Here is a 25,753-nt window from a genome sequence, read left to right on the forward strand (position 1 = left end):
CAATTTTCATGTCAAACAACTCTTTCTATGATTTGTTGTTGTTTGATTTTTGTTTCTCAAGGCCTCCATCGAAACCTTAACTATATGAATGAACGATGAATCACGTGATCTGCCCTTGACAGTGGACATAACCACAAAATTCTAAAGAACTTTCCTATACAGCCTAAGCCTAAAACAAAAGCATTTCACCGCCTTTTGTCGATGTCAATTTTGCCACTTAGGGTCCCAACAATTGCGTCTTTTCAAAATTTAAACACTGGCTCGGTAGTTTTAATCTAATGGCACGAAATTTAATTAGCGGCCAATACACTGCATCGAACCCTCGTTTCTCTTTGTTTGATGTATGCGGCCTGTTGTTTAGAATAACTGGTGTCTTACACTTTTTTCTTTGTAGGAAAGGACGAAAGAAATGAGCCAGATGGTGGCTTTGGTTGCTGTGGTTACGTTCTCATGTTTTTCTCTATCGTCATTCTGATTCTATTTTTCCCATTCTCTCTGATTTGCTCGCTGAAGGTAAGTGCAGTACATTTTAGACAATACGATTTCAGATAGAAAGAAACCTTGCTTGTTAGGAACCGTTTTCAAATCACAGTCAGTATAATTATATAGCTAGCAATACATTATTGCAGGATTCAGATTTAAACATTTTATTTGTAAATTCCTGATTCATTTGTCCAACTTTGATGTAGAGTTTTAAAAGATAAGACATGACAAAGGATACATACATTTACATCCAGTCTTAATTCTCTTTATTGTCATTTATATAGCCATTTTCTCTGAAGCATATGTAATTTAACTTAAGAGAAGCATGTCAGATTGTATTCCTAAAACAGGCAAATACACTGAGCGAAAGTTCACACTGATTTGATGAATATCGCGCCAGTGGTCTTGTCCGTCTGTACGTTCGTTCAGAGAAGTTTACAAAGAATGGAACACTTGTGCTTCACTCATGTCACCTAAACATACACATTTATTTCATAACAGGTTGTACAGGAATATGAAAGGGCCGTTATTTTCAGACTTGGTCGAGTTCTGTCTGGAGGGGCCAAAGGACCAGGTATGTCATCGTATAGTTTCTTTCAATGATAAAGTGTTGCCACCAAACTATTGTATTTACATTTTGGGGTGAAAAATTTATGTAGAAAGACAATTGTAATGTTACGTTTTTTTTTTTTTTTTTTTTTTTTTTTTTGGTAACGAAAAAAATGCGTTACTGTATTTGCTCAAATCATTCATTTTTAGCCCACCATCATCAGATGGTGGGCTATTAAAATCACTCTGCGTCCGTGGTCCGTCATTCCGTCCGTCCGTCCGTCCGTCCGTTAACAATTTCTCGTTATCGCATCTCCTCAGAAACTACTGGGGGGATTTTGACCAAACTTTGTCAAAATGATGTATTGGTACCCTAGTTGTGTCCCCCTGAAAACCAGACTGGTTTAACAATTTATGAGTGAGTTATGGCCCTTTGTTTATTTCTATAATTTATATAGATTTATATAGGGAAAAACTTTGAAAACCTTCTTGTCCAAAACCACAGAGCCTAGGGCTTTGATATTTGGTATGAAGCATCATCTAGTGGTCCTCTACCAAGATGATTCAAATTATTTCTCTGGGGTCAAATATGGCCGCGCCCTGGGGGTCACATGGTTTATATAGACTTATATAGGGAAAAACTTTGAATAACCTCTTGTCCAAAACCACAGGGCCTAGGGCTTTGATATTTTGTATGTGACATCATCTAGTGGTCTTCAACTAAGATAGTTCAAATTATATCCCTAGGGTCAAATATGGCCCCGCCCTGGGGGTCATATGGTTTACATAGACTTATATAGGGAAAAACTTTGAAAATCTTTTTGTCCAAATCACAAAGCCTAGGGCTTTGATACTTCTAATGTAGCATCATCTAGTGGTTCTCTACCAAGTTTGTTCAAATTATCCTCCTAGGGTTAAATATGGCCCCGCCCCGGGGGTCACATGGTTCATATAGACTTATATAGGGAAAAGCTTTTAAAATGTTCTTGTCAGTAACTACAACATTCAAACTTGGATCACATGTATATTTTTGAGTGGCAAGATGAACCTTGACATGAGTTGACCTTGATTTTGACCTAGTGACCTACTTTCACATTTCTGTAGCTACAGCCTTCAAATTTGGACCACATGCATAATTTTGTGCACTGGAAAAAACTTTGACCTTTATTTTGACCTAGTGACCTACTTTCACATTTTTGAAGATACAGGCATCAAATTTGGACCATATGCATAGTTTCGTGTTTCAAAATGAAATTTGACATTGATTTTGACCTAGTGACCTACTTTCACATTTCTCAAGCTACAGCCTTCAAATTTGGACTACATGCATAGTTTTGTGTACCGAAAAAAACTTTGCCCTTGACATTGACCTAGTGACCTACTTTCACATTTTCGAAGGTACAGGCTTTAAATTTGGACCACATGCATAGTTTTGTATTCTGAAATAAAATTTGACCTTGATTTTGATCTAGTGACCTACTTTTACATTTCTCAAGCTACAGCCTTCAAATTTGGACCACTTGCATAGTTATGTGTACTGAAATGACCTTTGACCTTTACATTGACCTAGTGACCTACTTTCACATTTTTAAGGTACAGGCTTCAAATTTGGACCACATGCATAGTTTTGTATTCCGAAATAAAATTTGACCTTGATTTTGACCTAGTGACCTACTTTTACATTTCTCAAGCTACAGCCTTCAAATTTGGACCACATGCATAGTTTTGTGTACCAAAACAAACTTTGACCTTTACATTGACCTAGTGACCTACTTTCACATTTTTGAAGGTACAGGCTTCAAATTTGGACCACATGCATAGTTTTGTATTCCGAAGTAAAATTTGACCTGGATTTTGACCTAGTGACCTACTTTTACATTTCTCAAGCTACAGCCTTCAAATTTGGACCACTTGCATAGTTTTGTGTACCGAAATGAACTTTGACCTTAAGATTGACCTAGTGACCTACTTTCACATTTCTGTAGCTACAGGCTTCAAATTTAGGACCACATACGAAGTTTTGTGTACCGAAACAAACTTTGACCTTGACATTGACCTAGTGACCTACTTTCACATTTTTGAAGGTACAGGCTTTAAATTTGGACCACATGCATAGATTTGTGTTGTGTACAGAAATGAAATTTGACCTTGAGCTAGTCAATAAGTCTTGAAATTTGGAACACTCAAAAATGGCACATTGGTGGGCGCCAAGATCACTCTGTGATCTCTTGTTATATATAACATTTTATTAACTGGACTATTTTAACTTTTGTTGTCAGCCTTTGATAGGCATCAGCGTATCAAACTATTTTGTATGTAAGCAGGTTTCAAAACTGCTGAGCCAAATGCTTTCAAGCTAGACACATGTCTTCGGCATCATTAGATGACTTTAGAGGACAAGATACATAGCTCTTTTATGCCTCTTTTTCAACTTTGAAATTTTGGTTCAGCAGGTTTCTAAGAAACTAATATGCCAAATGATTTTAGATTTTACCTGATAACTACAAATAACAAGTTTCATAGCTCTAGCTTTTATTTTGTCAAAATAGTGCCCTGTTTTAATCTAGTATTTGTTGTTAAAAGTTTTGCATGTATGCAAATTTCTCTAAAACTCATTGACACGAGTGCATTTAAGCTCCTCAGCAGTCTTTTGCATAAAGAGCTGGTCTCAAAGAGCAGGTTTCATAACACTTGATTACATTTTATCAAAGTTGTAGAAAGTTTATGAAAGTTTTATTTGTTTCTTAGAAACTATGGCCGCACATCACATGTTCCATAATTCTGGTTACATTTTAGCAAAATTGTGCGCCTATTCACCTATTTTTTTCAAATTTTGGTGAAAGTTTTGAATGCAAGAAGGTTTCTCTGGAACTAATATCTTTCTCTGCAGATAAATAGCAAAATAAATACCTAGTGTTCAATAGTTTGAAATACACTACTCTGCTCAAATTGTTTAAAGTTCATTAAAAATATCCTTTTAAACACTAATGGATTCGGCCACAAAGTAAGCGCAGAAATTGGCGCTAGAGCCATGAAACATAAGAGGAATATAATTCAGCATGCAAAGTTAAAGTTGTCTTCAGCATCATGAAATAATTATTCTGAAACAGGTTCCATGTCTTTGACCTACAGTTTACAAAAGTAGGCCCCTTTTTATACTTCAGTAAAGGTGGAAGAGTCTTAAATAGTCCAGCAAGCTGTCAATGGACAGCTCTTGTTTCAAGAAACAATTAACCGATAGTGTTGTTCGTGCAGTATATTTCTGTGACAGCAACAGGTGGTATTGATTTTTGGGGTATTTATATTTTTCAAATTTAACCAAAGTAGTGATCAATGAGAAATAATAAGTATAATGTTTCAGTTTGTTTTCTCTAACTTACAGGTCTATTTTTTCTGTTTCCCTGTGTGGATACTTTCAAAAGTGTTGACTTGAGAACATTTTCCTACGACATCCCACCACAAGAGGTATTTTATTATTGATAGATCTACTTGAGAATTCTGCTTGGCAAAGAAAAAAAAAGGCACTAGTCTTGAATATTAAATTATTAATCGTTTGTAAACTAGCAAAACATGATTCAAAATGACTAGGTTTAATATATTAAACAGTAAATATACATGTATGTTCACACAACTACTATTACGTAAGTGTCACGGATTTTATCAGATGCATAGTGTATACCAAGTTTTCTATATAGTATTAGATATTTGTCTCTTTATTCCCACAGCTATGCTAAGTATATAAACGGATAATTCAATAAAATGTAATTTGAATTAAATACTATTATAAGTTTTACTTCTGTATCTACAAAGTTATCACCTGTTGATTGAAGATTTATACAATATCTTGTTTAAAACTTATATACCATATCATACCTAAGTTAGTCTCATTTTATCTGATATTAAAACATGTTCGCGTGTGTTTACAAATTACATGTGACCTTCACCGTCTGTGCTATTTGCATAATCATTCATACTACAGTTCGTTTTCGTAAACAGCATGTTTGTAAACATTAAAGATTGCGCTTTGTAAACTTAACTCAGGGTTCCATATTTTAGTGTGTCTTGTATAAGAAAAACATGAGCTCAAGCTAAAACAAAACATAATCAAATAGTAGAAAGGTCAATATTGAAGTAGAGAAATTTTGGTTTGAAAACGTGTAAACATGTATGACCTATTTATCGAACGGCCCACGATAACTTGATGTTTACAAAACATGACTATAAATAGATTAAAATGGACATAGGGAATTCAAGATTTTTCTAACATGTTAAAATCTAAATATTTCGAGTTTTTGTACCAATTACAAATTAGCTCAGAGGTAAAGTATACTGTCCATGTTAAACAGAATTTGTACCGCGTGGGTTGGAAACTCAGTATCGACATTTATTTTTTATTTCATTTTTGCATAAAGAATTTAGATTCCTCCATGTGCTCTGTGACAACACGAAAGAGAAATATCTAAAGCCGATATGGCAGATTAGAAAGGTTTAGCATCATATCAAATATGATATTGATTAAATGCATGCACTTTTAAGCGAATAATGCACATAATACAATGCAGTCTGATAGTAGATTTTCAGTAAACACCCCTTCAAATGATAAATGGTACTGCCCAAATTTCAAGATGGACCAGTCCATTATAGAAATTTAGCATGGTAAGGGTTAAAGCCAAACTTGGTTTGTTGTACGTGCTTACCAAGTAATCCACTACACCTGTCTCGAAAAAAAAATCAATGGTAATTGAAAGAAAGTTTGGGTAGTTTAACGTCAGTATTTAAAGACACTGACCTTACAGATCGTACCACAAAATTAAAAAAGAATATTTTTAGATATCATGTAATTACTGCTATATTTCTTTTTGGAAACGCATAATTATTAGTAGTTTTTATTAGCTCACCTGAGCACAAAGTGCTCAAAGGTGAGCTTTTGTGATCGCCCTGTGTCCGTGTTCGTCAGTCGTCCGTCGTCCGTCAGTCGTCCGTCGTCAACAATTTGACTGTTAACACTCTAGAGGTCACACTTTTAACCCAAACTTAATGAAAGTTGGTCAGAATGTTACCCTTAATGAAGTCTTGGACGAGTTCGATATTGGGTTATCTGGGATCAAAAACTAGGTCACCAGGTCAAATTAAAGGAAAAGCTTGGTAACACACTAGAGGTCACAATTTTGACCCAGTCTTAATGAAACTTGGTCAGAATGTTACCATCAATAAAATCTTGGACGAGTTTGATATTGAGTTATCTGGGGTTAAAAACTAGGTCACCAGGTCAAATCAAAGGAAAAGCTTGTTAACACTCTAGAAGCCAAATTTTTAGCCCAATCTTAATGAAACTTGGTCAGAATGTTACCCTTAATAAAATTTTGGATAAGTTTGATATTGGGTCATCTGGGATCAGAATCCAGGTCACCAGGTCAAATCAAAGGAAAAACTTGTTAACACTCTGGAGGTCACAGTTTGGGCCCAGTCTTAATGAAACTTAGTCAGAATGTTACCCTTAATAAAGTCTTGGACGAGTTTGATATTGGGTCATCCGGGCTCAAAAACTAGGTCACCAGGTCAAATCAAAGGAAAAGCTTGTTAACACTGTAGAAGCCAGATTTATAGCTGTATCTTCATGAAACTTGGTCAGAATGTTAATCTTGATGAGCTCAAGGTTTAGTTTGAATCTGTGTTATTTAGGATCAAAAGGTAGGTCACCAGGTCATATCAAAGGAAAAGCTAGTTTACACTGTAGAGGCCACATTTATGACCACATCTTAATGAAACTTGGTCAAAATCTTGATGATCTATAGGTCAAGTTCAAATCTGGGTTAGGTGGGGTCAAAAACTAGATCACTAGGTCAAATCAAAGGAAAAGCTTGTTAACTCTCTAGAGGCCACATTTGTGACTTGTAACGTAGCGTTGCCATTTAATACAACAAACATAACCTTTTAACCAGTTTTATTAAACATAGCAACAGTCTTATTATTTTAAACAGAACATTTTTACGTAGATATTATCAAGTGAAGGTGACCTTATCAATCTAGCATTTCTACCCCATCTATCTCTCTCTCTCTCTCTAACTTCCAGATAATTATGTTTCAACATATATATTTAATTAAGCAGTCTAGCCGCTATGTAAAATTATGCAATTCGTCGTGCCTTTTTCCTTAAACATATTTAACTTTGATCCCGGAAGTAAATGGTATCAGGGGCGGCAAATTCAATTGTCCGTATTGCCCAGGTTGTCCCAAAGCTTGTACGGACAAGTGAAATTTGTCCAGAATTTACTATATAACCATCATACGGACAAGTAAAAAATAACAAATGCCAAAAACGGACAGGCAAGTAAAAATCAGATTTCGCCGCCCGTGGGTATAAACAACTAAGTATACCTGTTTAACCCTTGGGCTACATGTTTTGTGACAGGTTTGATAATTCAGCAAGCTTTCAATATTTTCAATTTAGATTCAAGCATTACAGTTTATCATCTTTCTCCGTAACATATTAAACAATGATTTATAGAACATACAATATTCCGAACCGTTCAAACCTGTTACATTACAGACTGTTTCTTCATGAAACTTAGTCAGAATGTTAATCTTGGTTATCTTTAGGTCAAGATCGAATCTGGGTCATGTCGGGTCAAAAACTAGGTCACCGGGTCAAATCAAAGGAAAAGCTTGTTAACAATGTAGAGGCCACATTTATGACTGTATCTTCATGAAACTTAGTCAGAATGTTAATCTTGGTGATCTTTAGGTAAAGTTCAAATCTGGGTCATATCGGGTCAAAAACTAGGTCACCGGGTCAGATCAAAGGAAAAGCTATTAACACTTTAGAGGCCACATTTATGAGCATATCTTAATGAAACTTGGTCAGAATGTTAATCTTGATGATCTTTAGGTCAGTAGGTCAGGTGAGCGATACAGGGCCTTCATGGCCTTCTTGTTTTTATTTTTGTTCAGAATTGAAAAGCGTTTGTAATGGGGTACCGAAGGTTAACTGCTTTAATTATACACGACCGTTAAGTATGCGTATTTCTTGCACACCGGACTAGCGTTTCCAGTGATTTTACCCATGCCGGCAAAACCCATCTGGCATCCCCCATGCCAGACGACTCTCATGCTGTTAACGACAACTAACAATTCATGCATTGATTTTATATTGTTTATGTAAAATACGAAAAAAATCAGGTACCTTAATAGTTTCTCTCCGTTCCTTATAGTATATTTCTCGATTTAAAATATGTAATTTTACGGTAAGAACATAACGTTACGCTACAAATTATAAAACAAAAGTGAAACTTTGTTATTGTGCGTCACTGAAACGTTATGACGTCACTTATGCTTACGGACGTTACTTTCCCGCGTTTTGTGTACATACTCTACTATAAGAAAGAGTGCTACAAAAAAGTACTTCTATCTACTATAAGTTTTAAAATACGGTATACCAAAAAAATCTGTCAGAATAAAAAGCTTATATGTATACGATATGCAAGAAAAAATATCAGTCTTGTGTTTACGTATCGGGTAAAAATATCCGTCCCTCGGCCACCTGCGCATGGGCGGTAACTCGGCAAGCCTTGTTACCACCCATTGCGCAGGTGCCCTCGGGACGGATATTTCTATCCGATTCGTAAACACGTGACAGATATTATTAACATCCGTGGTGTATTTGTCAAGAACGCGGGAAAATGTTTATTGCCGCGGCGGCACAGTTTCGATTCCAGACTCGGGCATGTTTTTTTTTCTTCTTAATTTAGCATTTTGAAGATACCTGGTAGTTTAGAAACAAGAACTCTTGTTCAAATGTTCATAATATAACCAAACATCAGTGTTAAATAAAGATAATTTTTAGCCAAAATTTTGAGGTCAGTGCCTTTAACAATTGTTACGTTAAACGGGATCTAGAGATGTATTCAGACCTTCTACAAAACTTTTCGCAATCTTTTTTTTTTATCTACTGTGAAGCCTACCATATGGAAACACTTTATATGGCATTACTGCATCTTTAGTGCTGATATTTACAAGATCCTGTGTGATATTACAGCCTCTTAGTGTTGTAAAAGTCTGAAATCAGTTTCTTAATAGGTCTCAAATGTAGGGTACGTCTATTTCCACATACTTAAACGATGCACCATCAATTGATTATTGTAGATGTAACCCGACGTGGTGTGTTTATAAAAAAAGCTCCCAGTATTTGATCATACCTACATGTATGCTCAGGCTAATAATTTAATGAAGTATGCACTCTTGTTTAGGTCAAAAGTCGGCTTTTAATTCGAAATAAAAGTCTTAGGTGTCCTGATCATAGTCACTGCAGTTTTACTGCACTAAAAATTAAGTTATTCAATCTTATTCTCGTCTGCACACCGCGGTAGTTCAACAAATAGTTCATAAATAACAATTTGTGTATCAATGTCACCATGGTTACCAAGTATACTGTATGCATGTGCGACAACACAACGTCTCATCTATTAAGTGTTAAGTTTTAAAAATGATTATTTGAATGATTATGTGCCCTTAATATGATTTCCATTAAATTACGAAATTACGAGCTCGCTTGGCTGGTGTTGGGTGACGTGAAAAAAATCTGTATCTCAGCGTCATCAATGTCATGCAAGAGCTTATAAATGTAAATATAAAAAATAAGTAGTTAATATTAATGGTTTCAATCCGGTTGATGGAGATCTAGATTAAGTGATAACTGTCGCAAAGTATGTGATTTTTCGGTTGGTGTAAAAATAAGTTTCTGAATAAATACTATATTAGATTTGAAGTAAACGATTCTTTATGGAGTTCATGGGGGTCACTAAACTCATATAGCATTCAGTAATAGGGAATATTGTAAGTAACCATTGATTTTTTTAATGGTACCAAATATCATTCATCTGTATATAAACTGTTAATGCTTATGATGAGTAATGCCAATATTGGTTTAGAAAGCACTCAGTTGTTAGGATCACAGACGCCTACAGTGCTAATTCATACATCCCAATTTTAGCCATGCCACAGCAGTGCGTCGGTGAGATGGTATAAAACCTGTCATACCAGTATATTATCATATAGAGCGGACGCAGTGGTCCAATGGTAACACTGTTTGACTACGAAACCAGGGGTCGTGGGTTCTAATTACTAACATTGGGATAAGAGTCCCGTGTATGGGTGCTTTACACATGGTACGTGAAAGAACCAGGGAAGCTCCTGGAATTGGAGCGTCTTCTGTATCTTGCACTATCCTCCTACTAACAGTACTAACAGTCTTCTGGATGAGTCGCCCATATGGGTTACCGGTGGCGACTGTAAATAAACTTACATACACACACACAACGTATTATCATATGTGGCTGTGCCTTGTTTTGTGACTTTTAATTGTTCAGGGGCCGATAGACTCCTGCACGGGTAAAGTAAAGTTAGCCGGCTTGATAGTTGATAAGTTGTTGGCAATTCATGTCCGAGGTTTCGAGTTTGAGCCGTTCCAACTTGTAAGGTTTCGTTATTGCAGCATTACACAGCTTGGTCATTTCGTTTCTGTGGTGTCAAGATAAGTTTTATGCTAAAAATAACAGCACAATAGTTTAACGTGATTTTGCATTTCGGTTCAGAATAGAGCTTAACCATTCTTTTCATAATGATTTTAGATTACTCATGAAGTTAAATTTGATATATCTACATAAACTTAAATAGGTGTTAAATCTTCAAGTTCATTGACGTTTGAATAATCTTGTATTTATACAATTAAGAAGATTAGACTGTAGTATTTAAATAGGAGAACATTTTTGTTCGCTCTGACGTCACAGATTTAAAATTTTGAAATGTTTTTGAAAAGTATTACGTCTTATCTTCTGAACTTGCTATTTTTATCGAGGTTTTTGCGACAATGAAACGTACATAAAGTTAGATTTTGCATGGCGCAGTTTGTCATTCGTGAATTTTTGAAAGTATATCGTTATTATTAGCCTCAGTGATTCTATGTTGGTGTACTCGTACTATAAACGCGATAACTTGGCCTGGTACTTATTTGTAAATTTGTTTGTTTTTTTTTTGTAACTCACGTACTTGAAATCAGATTAAGACTGTTTTATATATGACAGTGACATAAAAGATTTACTGAACTGTTTAAATAAATCGATGCTATTGAATCGCACAGTTTTCTCTTTCTGTGGTAGTTTATAAGGTTGAACATACAATATTATTAGGTATAATGCTGTTAAAATTTTAGTTGAAAATTAATAACAAGATATTAGACAGGTTAATAAAACATGAACTCTGTTAAATGTGTTCTAATTTATGAAGAATCATTTTATTTTCATTAAGGCGTAGCAACATTGCCGTCACGTCGGCATATTAAATGGCTTCATATAGGCAACTACATATACACCTAAATTATTCCACAGGATGCGCATTTCAATAAATTGGCTGAGAAATATAGTGTCCTTATTTCATCCATTATTTTACGTAGAAAATATTAGAATTGAAATCATATGTAGCAGAACCTTGTTTTAATATATTTAAACATGACGCTACGTAGAATAATACATGTGTACAGTCGGGCTATACGCAAGGCTATAACCGCTTCGTCGTATTTAAATTATTAAAATAGGGTCATGCTATAAGTTTATTCTTGAGTCCAAAGATTATGTACAGATGTCTTTGCATACGTGTTTATACATGTGTTAAGTGCAAAATGTTGAGATTATTTGTGACGTAAGATATATGAACTTTCGAAACATTAGCCCCCAACTGTAATCCCTTGGTCTACTGCCTAGATCTAGGCTTTTGAAAGAAAATAAGTTTAACTATACACTTATAGAATGTACGTTAAACTGTCGTTTGTTTCTTGTCGCTGTTGTTATTTGTTTGTTTTTATGCTTTTATATATGCATGCATGCTAACCCGTTTTTCACTTTAGATCCTGTCACGTGACTCCGTGACGGTGGCGGTGGACGCTGGTCATCTACGCTCGTATCTTTGACGCTACAATATCAGTCATCAATGTTGAGAATGCGCATGGGTCAACCAAACTTCTGGCGGCAACGACATTACGTAATGTGCTGGGTATGAAACAGCTGTCTGAGATTCTAAGCGACCGTGAATCTATTGCACACCAGATGCAGGTTAGAGATGCACGAGGATCTCGTGCCGTGTGGCCTTATTAGGGTATAAATGCACGCGCAATACAAGAGAAACCTCACAAAGGCTCATTAAAAATGAACTCACGTCAGATATGCAGCTTGATAAAAATGGCTTACGTTGTTCTTTAACTATTATTTCAAAGAGGAAGAATTCTCTGAGTATTTTTGGTGAGGTTAATCTTTATTGTGAGTGTATAACTAACTCCTTTATATCTTGTAGATGAAAACATAGGCAGACAGAGGCAAGGAACAATATAAACATTAGAGTATGAAAATAATCTTAACACATTTTTCTACATTTTGCCTCTTTTGTTCATTAGATTCTAACCAAAGATTCTGTGACCGTGGCAGTTGACGCAGTTATCTACGCGCGCATTTTCGACGCTACTATGTCAATCATAAAAGTCGAAAACGCGCATGCGTCGACCAAACTGCTAACAGCAACAACTTTGAGAAATATTATGGGAACGAAAAATCTTTCAGAAGTTTTGAGCGATCGGGAACAGATTGCACGTGCAATGCAGGTAGACATTAAAACGACCCAATAATTCACCCATTGTAATCAAAATTACCGAAAATTTTAAAGGACTGCTTAGTTTCCATGTTTTACCGGTTTCAGATATTTCAGATCAGTCTTTATTCTCGGAATGTTACTCTATACACTAAGGGTATAAATTATGTATATAGTCTGAACAGTAATTTTGTTAACAATACGTCTATGTTTATTATCATCATTTAATTCCTAAATATTCCGGAAGTGGGCCTTATTGCAGTCTTGCAGCACTTTTGGTCAAAAGTGTCCTGTCATTCACTTAAAGACGCGCCACAAAATAACTGTATTCTTTTGTATTTCCATGATGGTAATTATACATGATTACGACCATATCTTAATGAAACTTGGTCAAAATGTTAATCTTGATGATCTATAGCTCAAGTTCAAATCTGGGTTAGGTGGGGTCAAAAAGTCAAAAACTAGGTCACCAGGTCAAATCAAAGGAAAAGCTTGTTAACACTCTAGAGGCCATATTTATGACAATATCTTCATGAAACTTAGTCAGAATGTTAAACTTGATGATCTTTATGACAAGTTCGAATCTGGGTCATGTCGGGTCAAAAACTAGGTCACAAGGTCAAATCAAAGGAAAAGCTAGTTAACACTTTAGAGGCCACATTTATGACCATATCTTAATGAAACTTGGTCAGAATGTTAATCTTGATGATCTTTAGGTCAAGTTTAAATCTGGGTCAGGTGGGGTCAAAAACTAGGTCACTGGGTCATATCAAAGGAAAAGCTTGTAAATGTTAACACTCTAGAGGCCATATTTATGGCTGTATCTTCATGAAACTTAGTCAGAATGTTAAACTTGGTGATCTTTAGGTCAAGTTGGAATCTGGGTCATGTCGGGTCAAAAACTAGGTCACGGGGTCAAATCAAATGAATAGCTAGTTAACACTTTAGAGGCCACATATATGATCATATCTTAATGAAACTTGGTCAGAATGTTAATCTTGATGATCTTTAGGTCAAAAGGTCAGGTGAGCGATACAGGACCTTCATGGCCCTCTTGTTTTATCTGTTTGTGTTTTATATTGCTTTGAATGTTTTACGAGCAAACAGGTTTTTCCCCCACTTTAAAGCCACGTGATAGTGTGATGCAGCTTTGTATAAGAGGTTCTGATAACCGGGTAAAGCAGCCCGGTTATCAGAAACGTCTTACCTACTTATTGGCAAATATGTGGGGGCGAAGAAATCTGACCTTCCTAATTAACCATGAAATTGCTGCTGTCAAACAAATTTGTGTCTTGAGAGGTAAGCTGAGTGTGAATTCCGTCATTTATTATGTCTGTAATTTGGAGCCAAAACAGATGTGAATGTCTAGCAAAATGACGGACTGTCAAAGGATTATGTTGAGCAAAGAATTAAAAGAGTTCTTTAGCTAGCTCTTGTAGTGAAATGTTTAATTAAATATTTTCACACTTTATAATATCAGTATGTCACTGTATTTCCTGTAAAGTACACCACAAATTAATGAGTCTGATAAATAAATTGCCTTTATCACTTGACTGTGGTCCCAATTAAACCTGTCGGTTAAAAATTATGAAATAAGAACCGGTTTCTTACTGGATTTTTGGGGAATCACGATAAGAAGCAGTTTGCCAATAAACAGCTTAAAACTTACCCTGCTAAATTTCTATAATGAACTCGTCCATCTTTCAATTTGGACAGTACCATTAACTGTTAAAAGGGGTGCTTACCAAAACAATACTGACTGAATGGTGAACAGTGCAGATCATGATCAGACTACACGGATGTGTAGGCTGATCATGATCTACACTGCTCGCAAAAGCAGAATCAGCCGTGTTTAGCATGTTAATTAATATTTATATTACACGAACACCTTTAATTGCAATAACCCGCCCGCTTAGCTCAGTAGGTAAGAGCGTTGGTCTACGGATCGCGGGGTCGTGAGTTCGATCCCCGGGCGGGGCGTATGTTCTCCGTGACTATTTGATAAACGACATTGTGTCTGAAATCAATAGTTCTCCACCTCTGATTCATGTGGGGAAGTTGGCAGTTACTTGCGGAGAACAGGTTTGTACTGGTACTGAAATACTATTGAAAAACGGCGTTAAACCCAAAACAAACAAATTAATGGCAATAATTTTACGATCAATAACGCCGCTACAACAAAATTAATATTGATATCGTCTTAATTCACTGACCTAGTTACTTGAATGGTAAACAAAAGGAAAAAGGCGCAAATTAGGTTCACTGAGAAAATTGTACCAAAGGGTTAACAAATCTAGGAGAAATGTTTTCTATGTTTATATATAGTCATCGTCTACTTCATCTACCAGGAAATATTTATAACGCGCAAAGGTTGAAAATCTAAGAGAATATTTTTCAGTGTTTATATACAGTCATCGTCTACTCTTGTGCTTTTTGCTGAACGCGTTGTCAATGAAGCTTGATAAAAGAAATGAAACTTTCGAAAGGCCTTGTTAAATAACAAGTCAGGTAATGTTAGTGTATCAGGTTTACAGTTACAGCCCAATGTCCGTTTAGCTCAAGACCTTTTCGGTAGCTCAGTTTTAATAAAAACACCCCATACCCCACCATTTGTTTTATATTAATTTCTACTGTTATAGTAACGCACCGGTACGTCGTAATTGAAAATGCTTTCAATTGATTTTTGTGGTACTTCCTTAGTCTAAATATTGCAATCATTATTGAAACAACATATTATAACTAACTGTTTTCTTCTTCCGCAGACGACACTTGATGATGCAACAGATCCCTGGGGTGTTAAAGTCGAACGTGTGGAAGTGTGAGTATTTAAAGATGTACAAAATGTGAAAATACAGTTACTTCGTAGTATTTATATACATGTATGTAAACATAAAATTAACACGTTTGTTTGAATAAACACTACTTTAAAAACAGTAGTTGAATCAATACATGTATAGTTAAGCACAGTCCACTAAAACAACTAGAAGGTTTTAATGAATTACTTCTGTTCATGACATTTAATTGTGTATGATACTATACAAACACAGTAAGTTTATAATATTAAATGAACTTCGACTCATTCCATGAGGATTTTCTCCATTTTATATGGTATCGAAAAATGAACTCGCTGTTAAAAGTATCTTCAAGCAGTTCATTCTTTACTGGGTTTCTTTACAAATTGTTCTTGTTCAGCAGTCCCTCGGGTTCAAACCTTTCACCTTACGCCCTTTGATACAGTTGAAAATCAATTTTCGGACAGATTATGTTTATTTTATTTCAAATCAGTAGTAGCCTGTGCAAGGTACTCTTTTGAAGAGGTTAGACAAAGCTTGATTTTCATAATACGTTCGACTTGAAGTAAATTGACCAGGAATAAAATTCCATGCACATTGCTGTCAAACGAACCTTATTATTTTTCTAGTTTTTAAGACCTACTATTTTTCTGTTACAGGAAGGACGTGCGACTTCCGGTACAGATGCAGAGGGCTATGGCTGCTGAAGCCGAGGCTGCTCGTGAAGCTCGTGCTAAGGTAAGATATTTGTCTGGTTTTGTAAAGGATAACGTTTCGAGAAAGTTCTGGATTTGATGCTTTTGTGGATCAAGTAAAACATTCTGATTTCCGCCATCTGTTAACCCACTGGCTGATTTTGGAAGAGTAATGTTAAATAAGTTCATATATGTATCGATCAAACAGATTACATCTATGACAAGTACATAATTAATTACTCCCCAGGGATGAAATATACTACCATCTTTTGAGTTTATTTTGTTGTATGTAAACAAGGTTTCATGTTATTATTGTAACTATATTAATTTTGTTTCCTGACGGAACAGGAATTCATGTTAAAGAATATCTCCTCCTTCACACTGCAGACGTGTCGGGTTTTTGGTTATTAATTTATCAAACAGTTTATAAACGGAATTGAGAAAACTATCGATTTTTACGGCAGCTGGAAATGTTTATTGATATTCGAAGTTGACATTCTATATTACAATACCATGGGGAAATAACTAATTGATGATCGTAATTTATTTACAGAGTTGATGAGTTTGTAGATATGCTAATGGGATTGGTTTTAATTGAAAAATATACATCAGTCAGTCAGTCATATCCATGAAAATCGTGAACATGTGAAGGGGAAAAATAAGAATAAAGGGAAAGTTTGGAACACTTTTTTATTTTGGGTGGGGGGGGGGGGGGGTAGTATCTGGTAATTAAAGGAAAGTTTATACAACAATTCTGCTGTTACATTTTTCATCTGTTCTCGAGTCATATTTAAGGTCATCATTTTTTAGCTCGACTTTTCGAAGAAAAAATAGATCTGTTGCACTCGCCCCGGCGTCGGCGTCGCCGTTGGTTAAAGTTTTTGATAAAGTCAAAGATCTCTGTTGCTATCAAAGCTATTGACTTCAAACTTAAAATAGTTATTTACTATCAAAGTCTACACCAGGAGAAACAATCCCCATAACTCTGGTTTGAATTTTGACAGAGTTGTGCCCCTTTTTAACTTAGAATATTTTGGTTAATGTTTTTGATAAAGTCAAATATCTCTGTTACCATCAAAGCTTTTGACTTGAAACTTAAAATAGTTATTTACTATCAAAGTCTACACCAGGAGAAACAATCCCCATAACTCTGTTTGAATTTTGACAGAATTATGCCCCTTTTTAACTTAGAATTTTTTTGTTAAAGTTTTTGATAAAGTCAAATATCTCTGTTACTATCAAAGCTTTTGACTTGAAACATAAAATAGTTATTTACTATCAAAGTCTGCACCAGGAGAAACAATCCCAATAACTCTGGTTTGAATTTTGACAGAGTTATGCCCCTTTTTAACTTAGAATTTTTTGGTTAAAGTTTTATATAAAGTAATCCCCATAACTCTGTTTGAATTTTGACAGAATTATGCCCCTTTTTAACTTAGAATTTTTTTGTTAAAGTTTTTGATAAAGTCAAATATCTCTGTTACTATCAAAGCTTTTGACTTGAAACATAAAGTAGTTATTTACTATCAAAGTCTGCACCAGGAGAAACAATCCCAATAACTCTGGTTTGAATTTTGACAGAGTTATGCCCCTTTTTAACTTAGAATTTTTTGGTTAAAGTTTTATATAAAGTTTTTACTGGCAAAGCTCTTATGCAGAGTCAAGCACTGAGAAAAGTCGAGTGCGCTGTCATCAGACAGCTCTTGTTTTTGTAAAGACCTGGATTTATAATCTGCAGTAGAAAAAGAAAACAGGGTATTGTACTATAGTTTGTTTCTTTCTCGGTTGTTTTACATGAATGAAAAAGGTTTATTCACAATATGAACAAGCGAGTGTGTTATAAATTTTGTGTTACATTTAAGCGACGGAAACCCCTCAAAATGACCTGATGATATCGATGTCGACATCTGTAATTAAAATTTGATGACGATTATTTCCGTGAAATGATTAAATATTTTTGCAGAGGGTCTAGTGGTCTGGGTCATCTGTGGACAGTCATGAGCGATAAATAATTTCTTTAATTTTTGTTACAGGTTATCGCCGCTGAAGGAGAAATGAAAGCCTCTCGTTCTCTGAAGGAAGCCGCCGACGTCATGGCTGAATCCCCGACGGCACTGCAGCTGCGTTATCTGCAGACACTCAACTCTATTGCTGCCGAGAAGAACTCGACCATCATTTTCCCTCTGCCCATAGATATGATTGGGGCTGCCTTGAGGCGTTAAATTATCACATGATCAAACTTCAACGTGATGTGTACGTGTTACGTGCGTGATAAGTGCTTTATGAAGGAAATAGAAACTCTGGGATCTACTGATATGGCATCTTCTTTTTAGTGTTTTGACCACTTTAGCTATTTTTTTAATGTAATAAGTATAGTGCTTATCTGCACAGTTTTGAGAAATGCATCTTAGAAATTAAACCTTTGAACAGAAGATTATCAGATTTATGTTCAGCACAATCCACGATATATATTGTTTGAGCATTGTTTTAAAAACGGAAAAAATGCCATATAGAATCAGTACAGCGTATTGACGTTACGTTAACATAACTAAGTTTTGTTTCTTTATATATTGATCAATGATGTATAGTGTTGTAGTCTCAAATGCGTGCGTAGGTATGATATATTGTGTATTTCTTTAGTATAATCCAAACTTACATTTCGACTTTTATTCTGTAAATGGTACATTCCACAATGGAAGAATAAACAATGCATTTATCCAAATATGAACATCAAAATTTTTTATCAGAGACCATACATTCATTTTACACATGCAAGCGCAAAACCTTACATGAGCGCACTACCCGTGAAACATGTGCAGGTGATACAGAAATTTGATCGGACAAAGACCATAATAAAAGCTATTTTTAGACAAATCAATATGGCCTGATTTTTTTTTTAAATATGGCCGCCTAGTTGGGCAATTGTATATCTAAGTACCTGCTGTGGATAAACTGAACTTTTTATCTTTCTACGTATGTTGTTACCATTTAATGATATTAAATTTGGCTAGGCTGACTGGCTTAGCTGATTGCCCACTGGATAGTTGAGAACGCAGTGGACTTCTTCAAATGATCTGGATGATACAAGTTTGAAGCTTGGTAGGACAATGTTTTACTGTGGCGGTGTGAATTACATGCTTGGGATACACCAATCGTCCTGTCCCTCCCCCACCACCCCACTTCCTTGTCATGGACAGATGTTTGTGATATACCGTCAACAAAAAATTCGAGATAATAAATGTATCGTTGTAGTAAAGAAGGGTAAATTCAAAACCATTTTTATAATTTCAAAATACAACATACTGTTGATTGGTGTAAAATTTCCTAATGTATAATGCTTGTTTTTATTCTCAGAATGTCTGACATTGTAAATTTACATATTTATATAGTAATATTTCTATAATCAGTTCAAATCCGTTACCTACTGTTGATTGTGTGGCCTTCTCATTGATTTTCCTGTTGTTTTGTACATTTCAATACATGGTCATCAGTTCCTACAAGTAAGGAAAAAATGCATAGTACTTTAAAGAAAGTTTTATTTTATTAACTTCTAAATTCAGATTTGAAGAGATATTTATAATCAAAAATCGTTTATTATCTACACAAAGTTTTAATATTTGAATCCACACTCTGTTGCTTCTATTCGGATGATGTAGGGTTTTAATCTTAAAAATCATCTTGGACTGTTATGTTTAAGTATTTCGTGTACATTGTTGCAAGAAAGAATAGCTCAATGCAATTTTCTTTTTGAAAAAAAAATGTTCTATGTTCTAAGCTTATTGATTTATTACTATTACTAAGTTATTTCTTACAGTTGAAAGTTTTATATAAATGTTAGCATTTTGTCTGTTAGTAAATATTTGTATGATATTGTTTAATCAATAAAAATTCTTTGAAACACATTTTTCTGTTGTACATTTAGGCAGCAACGCTTTTCGTTATATTTCAAGACAGATAAATAGTTTATTTTCCTCTATATGAGCCGTGCCATGAGAAAACCAACATAGTGGCTTTGTGACCAGCATGAATCCAGACCAGCCTGCGCATCCGCGCAGTCTGGTCAGGATCCATGCTGTTCACTAACGGTTTCTTTAATTGCTGTAGGCTTTAAAAGCGAAGAGCATGGATCCTGACCAGACTGCGCGGATGCGCAGGCTGGTCTGGTTCCATGCTGGTCGCAAAGCTACTATGTTGGTTTTCCCATGGCACGGCTCATATGATGAAGGATACTACATTACTCGGGGTCGCTGACTTCGAATCACTGGCTCCTCACTGGTGTGGGTTCGAAACCTTTGGGTGTAAAATTCTTTCATTTATGGTAGCCACCCAGCTGACTTACAGAAGGCTGGTCGTTCTACCCATCAAGATACCCGCCACTGCCTGAAATAATACCAGGACGGGGACCTTTTGTCTACATCACTGGCGAGTTTCTCTCGGTTCTTTTAAATGGACTATAGAGGAGGTCTCCGGATATCAATTTCAAGCGCGTTGTAGAGTTACCGGCAGTCAAGCTGCCAGGATGAGTGGTAATGTACATGAACGTTCATTTCAAGTGCATTGTCTGATTTTTAAGCTCAAAGGGTTAGTAGAAGATGTCCCCCTAAATGTTTATATCGAGTGCGTAAGTTTTTCCGAGTATGTTATGGGGGATGTTCCTTCATGTTCATTTCGTGTTTAAGTTCATGGGAAAATGACCATGAATGTTGAGTGCGTGAGTTTATTTGAATCGGTCAGTTGGGATGTCCTAGAATATTCATATCAAATGCGATAGTTCACATAAATTGGTTAGTGGTGATGTGCACTTCGAATATGTTGTGGGGTAGGGGGTAATCAAAGTTCATCTGAATGTGTAAGAGGGAATGACCATAAATGTTGCTTCGACTTGGTTGGAGAGTTTCACCGAGATCGTTTGAATAGATTAGTGGGGATGACCCTAAATGTTGCTTCGACTTGGATGGGACGTTTCACCGAGCTCGTTTGAATAGGTTGGTGGGTATGACCGTAAATGTTGCTTCGACTTGGATGGGGAGTTTCACCGAGCTCGTTTGAATAGGTTAGTGGGGATTACCTTAAATGTTGCTTCGACTTGCTTGGGGAGTTTCACCGAGCTCATCTGAACTTGTTCATGGGGATGCCTTTAAATGTTGCTTCGACTTGGTTGGGGAGTTTCGTCGAGTTCATTTGAATAGGTTAGTGGGGATGACCCTAAATGTTGCTTCGACTTGGTTGGGGAGTTTCATCGAGTTCATTTGAATAGGTTAGTGGGGATGACCCTAAATGTTGCTTCGACTTGGTTGGAGAGTTTCGCCGAGCTCATCTGAATGAAGTAATCTTAGAGATAATGCAGAAGTCCAAAATAAGTTCTTTACCAAAAATACAGAATTTTTAAGCACTTGAAGTATACCGTCTTCTCATTAATTTCTCTATTGGCCCTCCAATACTTTCACTCTGTGGCACTGAATTTTCTTTCCTCCAGAAAGTTAACCTGTTCTCAACAGCGGCCTTTGTTCAAAGAGATCAGTTTAGTCTTGACAGGGGATATTACTCTACAGAGTTAATCTGACGAAAAATCAACGCAAGACCAAAACAAAAACAAAAACGAATAATGACTGGTTCTGTTTATTTTTAGTAAAAAAAACGAACAGAACAAACGACTGACATTTTTACAAAATAATAACACTCACTTTTTATGACCTGTTGTGATGACGTAAATTGTACAGAGAATCTACACCATGTACACGTCATTGATTCCAGAAGCTGACATATGCAGGTACCTGTACGAACAAAATTACTTCCAAACTATTGTTCCTTTTGTAAAATTAACAATTATGTAAGAGTTAGGTCCAGGTTTGGTGGGGGTGGGGGGGGATCGAATATCACCAAATCATAGAAGGAAAGAGTTGTTTTACATGAAAATTAAACAGCATATAAAAACATATATATAAGTCTACAAAAGCATCATCAATTTGCTCATAAATATATTGAATTCTGGAAAGGGACTGCATGAAGGGACCATCTTCTGGACAGTTCAACGCATTATTAAAAAAAACACTCACTATTTTTAAAGAACTGTTACATGTCTTTGTTTTGACGCATTTGCAATAATGTCCCGGTGCTTAAACTTCACATAACTACGTTAAACATCGATTTGAACAATCGTTTGCTTTTATTTCTTTACAAATGGCATTCTTTTATAAAGGGGGACAACTTTTGAGAATATTGTAAGTGTCCAATGGTACTGGACAGTAAGGTAAAACAAGTAGATTGTTGGTAAAAATGTTGTTCCTTTACCAAACATTTCTGTGATTTGGTGATATACTGCTAAACCTTAATAATTTAATTTATTATTTTAAATTATTATTATATCTCTGAATTTAACACGTCTGTTTATCAGAACAATCCAATATCCACTAATGCACCTGTCAATATTTTGCCCGCCCAGGGGGGCGGCGGGCTGACCCAGGGGAATTTGACATTTCAAAAATTTTGTTGTGTAAATCCCCACCCTAGAGACAACCTTTTTTGTCTAAATCCCCACCCTAGAGCCTGGTTGGTACATCAAATGCCCCAGGGGTAGAGGTCTTGTACTTAATGACAACCAACTACGTTAAAAGGTAGAGGTAAATATCTAAAAGCTTATTTAATTCATTAATGTGTTATGAGAAAACAAAGAAAAAAATAAGTTAAAAGGTACACAGTTTGGAAAATACTGATTTCCAGAGTAATGGGCATTTTAAGTATAGTAGGTATAGTCCCAATGAATATATCTTTAGAATTTCAGTATAATAAAAAGGATAATATTCAAATGATTAAACTTAGAAAAACTTTAACCTTATGAAATGGGTATTCTCAAGTACATAAGGGCATAATTCTGAAAACAATGCATCCAGGTTTATGGGCTGTCTTTGTATGGTAGTGTTAGTCCATAGATTATATATACCTAGTTTCAACTGAATATCTTTGATTGTTTAGAATTTATTAGACTTTGAAAAAAAATATAACCAATGCCGACACAGACAGTGATCGTATAGGCTATAACTTTCCTACAAAAGTCGAGCTACAAAATACAATGTACACATAATTATTTAGTTTCTGACCCCACATGACCAAGTTTCTACAGGGATGGTAAGACAATTTCTGAAAAATATTCTGACCCAAGTTTAATTAAGAATGAACCATATATGTGTAAACACTAAAAATTAAGGACACACTACTCGCACACTCGCAACAACAGACGTTGACCAGACAGGCATTGGCCATTAATGAGCAATCACAATAGACTGTCAGCTAGCGCGGAATAGAAGGGCGCGGCGCCCTGCCCCTTTCTCAAAGCGCCCTGCCGTTTTTAATAGCGCCCTGTGCCCGCCCTTTTGAGTCCAGTAAATATATGCCTTAGTGTAAACAAGAGGGTCATGATGACCCTGGATCACTCACCTGAGTAATATGCGCTACATGTTTCAAATGTCAAACTGATGATTAATTATTAAAAACAGTCAGTAGGTCACATTCAGGTCAATGAAATTCAGTTTTACGATTTGTGTGCAAAACTGTGTATGTCATCAAAATTTCAAGGCTGTATCTTAAAAAACAAGAAAGTAGGTCGTAGGTCACAGTCAAGTGACATCATATTACTTGGGGTCATCAGGTAATTATAATTAAACAGTCTTCGAAATAGGATCAGATGATTTTTTAAGTATTTTTCCTACATAACTCACATAATAACTAAGTGACCCAAGGGCGGGGCCTCTTTTAACCCCATGGGCATAATTTGAATAATTGTGGTAGAGGACTACTAGACAATGCATTATACCAAATATCAAAAGCCTAGGTCGTATGGTTTCGGACAAGAAGATGTTTAAAACTTTTTCCTATGTAAATCTATATAAAACTTGGGACCCGCAGGGCAGGGCCTCTTTTCACCCCAGGGGTACAATTTGAACAATTTTGGCTGAAGACCATAAGACAATGCAACAAACCAAATATCAAAGGTCTAAGTGTTGTGGTTTCAGACAAGAAGATTTTTAACCTTTTTTTCCTATATAAGTCTATGTAAAACTTGGGACCCCCGGGGCGGGGCCATATTTGACCCTAGGGGGGTAATTTGAACAATCGTAGTATAGGACCCACTAGATGATGCTACATACTAAATATCAAAGCCCTAGGCCATGTGGTTTTGTACAAGAAGATTTTCAAAGCTTTCCCTATATAAGTCCATATAAACCATGTGACCCCCGGGGCGGGGCCACATTTGACCCTCGGGGGATAATTCAATCTTGGTAGAGGACCACTAGATGATGCTACATACCAAATATCAAAGCGCCAGGCCATATGGTTTTGTACAAGAAGATTTTTAAAGTTTTCCCTATATAAGTCCATATAAACCATGTGACCCCCGGGGCGGGCCACATTTAACCCTAGGGGGCTAATTTGAACAATCTCTAGATTTCGGTACACACCAAATATCAAAGCCTTAGGCCCTGTGGTTTTGGACAAAAAGATTTTTGAAGTTTTTCCTTTTGGTTGCCATGGCAACCAGTGTTATGCATGGAATTAAATTCTTTGAACAATTTTCAAAGGGGGCACCCAAGGATCATTCCTGTGAAGTTTGGTGTGATTCTGCTAGAGTGGTTTTCAAGAAGAAGATTTTTTTTAGGAATTGTTGACGGACACACGACGCACGACGGACATTGAGCGGTCACAAAAGCTTACCATGAGCCTTTGGCTCAGGTGAGCTAAAAAAACCCATGTGTCCTGTTTATTGTCCTCTCCCGCTGCGAGAGCTGTTTCCGTTATGCAATATACAATATCACTTTATTACACCTGTCACCAATCTTCAAGGTCGCTTCCGTTTACCACGTGACCGCGTTTCAGGTCCGCCCCAGATGTCGACCAGAACAATTCAGTGGATCGCGGCAATTTCAAGGTATCATTTTGTTTAACATCTGTCAAGCTAGACGTCGCGAGGGCCGGACTATATATATATATATACAAAACTGCATGAACCTCTTGTTTTTGTTTGTAACTTCTGATCGATTGTGCACGCTTGCAAAAAATTATTACTTAGTGGAAACGTTATTATAATTCCGGCGGGAAAGAAGCACATGCGTTTCATGACGGATATTGTGTTTGCGGAAGGGGTACTCCAGTCACGCTCGTAGACGCTGCCACCGAAAACGTTTATCATGGATGCCGCCATTTTTTATTCGATGTCGCCGTGCAAAATGCATCATTTATGGGATGTTAATATGAAAATAGCTAAGAATCTTTCGTTTCACGACGGTAAACAAAAAATCCTGAACTCTGTATTATATTTTGGCGGGAAAATAAGACACGTGCGTTTCATGTCGTCGAATAATTCATCATTTAATGTGTGAATATTTTCCCCTCGTAACACATACGAATAGATTTCAACATTTAGAGTCTTGTGTAAATTACTTTAAGTTTCTGAAATGTAGATTGTCTTTGCACACAGTATTTACGGAAGGAAAGTTTTAGATCAACATCCGGAGATTGGGAGTATGACCTTTTTAGGTGAATCCTTTTAATAATTAAACCACATTACCATGGATCCGTAGCCTCATCAGATATCAATATCTCCCCCAC

General features: G+C 36.1%; 1 protein-coding gene across 3 annotated transcripts in view; it reads left to right on the forward strand.

Moving 5' to 3' along the window:
* Positions 1-19,897, forward strand: part of LOC123552934 (mechanosensory protein 2-like) — a 36,019-nt gene extending 16,122 nt beyond the window's left edge. For all 3 annotated transcript variants that reach the window (XM_045342688.2, XM_045342694.2, XM_045342700.2), the window contains exons 3-9: positions 395-513; positions 985-1,057; positions 4,415-4,497; positions 12,473-12,676; positions 15,426-15,481; positions 16,115-16,193; positions 18,184-19,897. In XM_045342688.2, coding sequence (XP_045198623.1) covers positions 395-513; positions 985-1,057; positions 4,415-4,497; positions 12,473-12,676; positions 15,426-15,481; positions 16,115-16,193; positions 18,184-18,372 — 803 coding nt within the window. In that variant the 3' untranslated portion in view covers positions 18,373-19,897. The remainder of the gene's footprint in view (positions 1-394; positions 514-984; positions 1,058-4,414; positions 4,498-12,472; positions 12,677-15,425; positions 15,482-16,114; positions 16,194-18,183) is intronic.
* Positions 19,898-25,753: the final 5,856 nt, after the last annotated feature.

Source organism: Mercenaria mercenaria, chromosome 15, assembly GCF_021730395.1.
Source record: "Mercenaria mercenaria strain notata chromosome 15, MADL_Memer_1, whole genome shotgun sequence".
In the NCBI taxonomy this organism is placed as follows: Eukaryota; Metazoa; Mollusca; class Bivalvia; order Venerida; family Veneridae; genus Mercenaria; species Mercenaria mercenaria.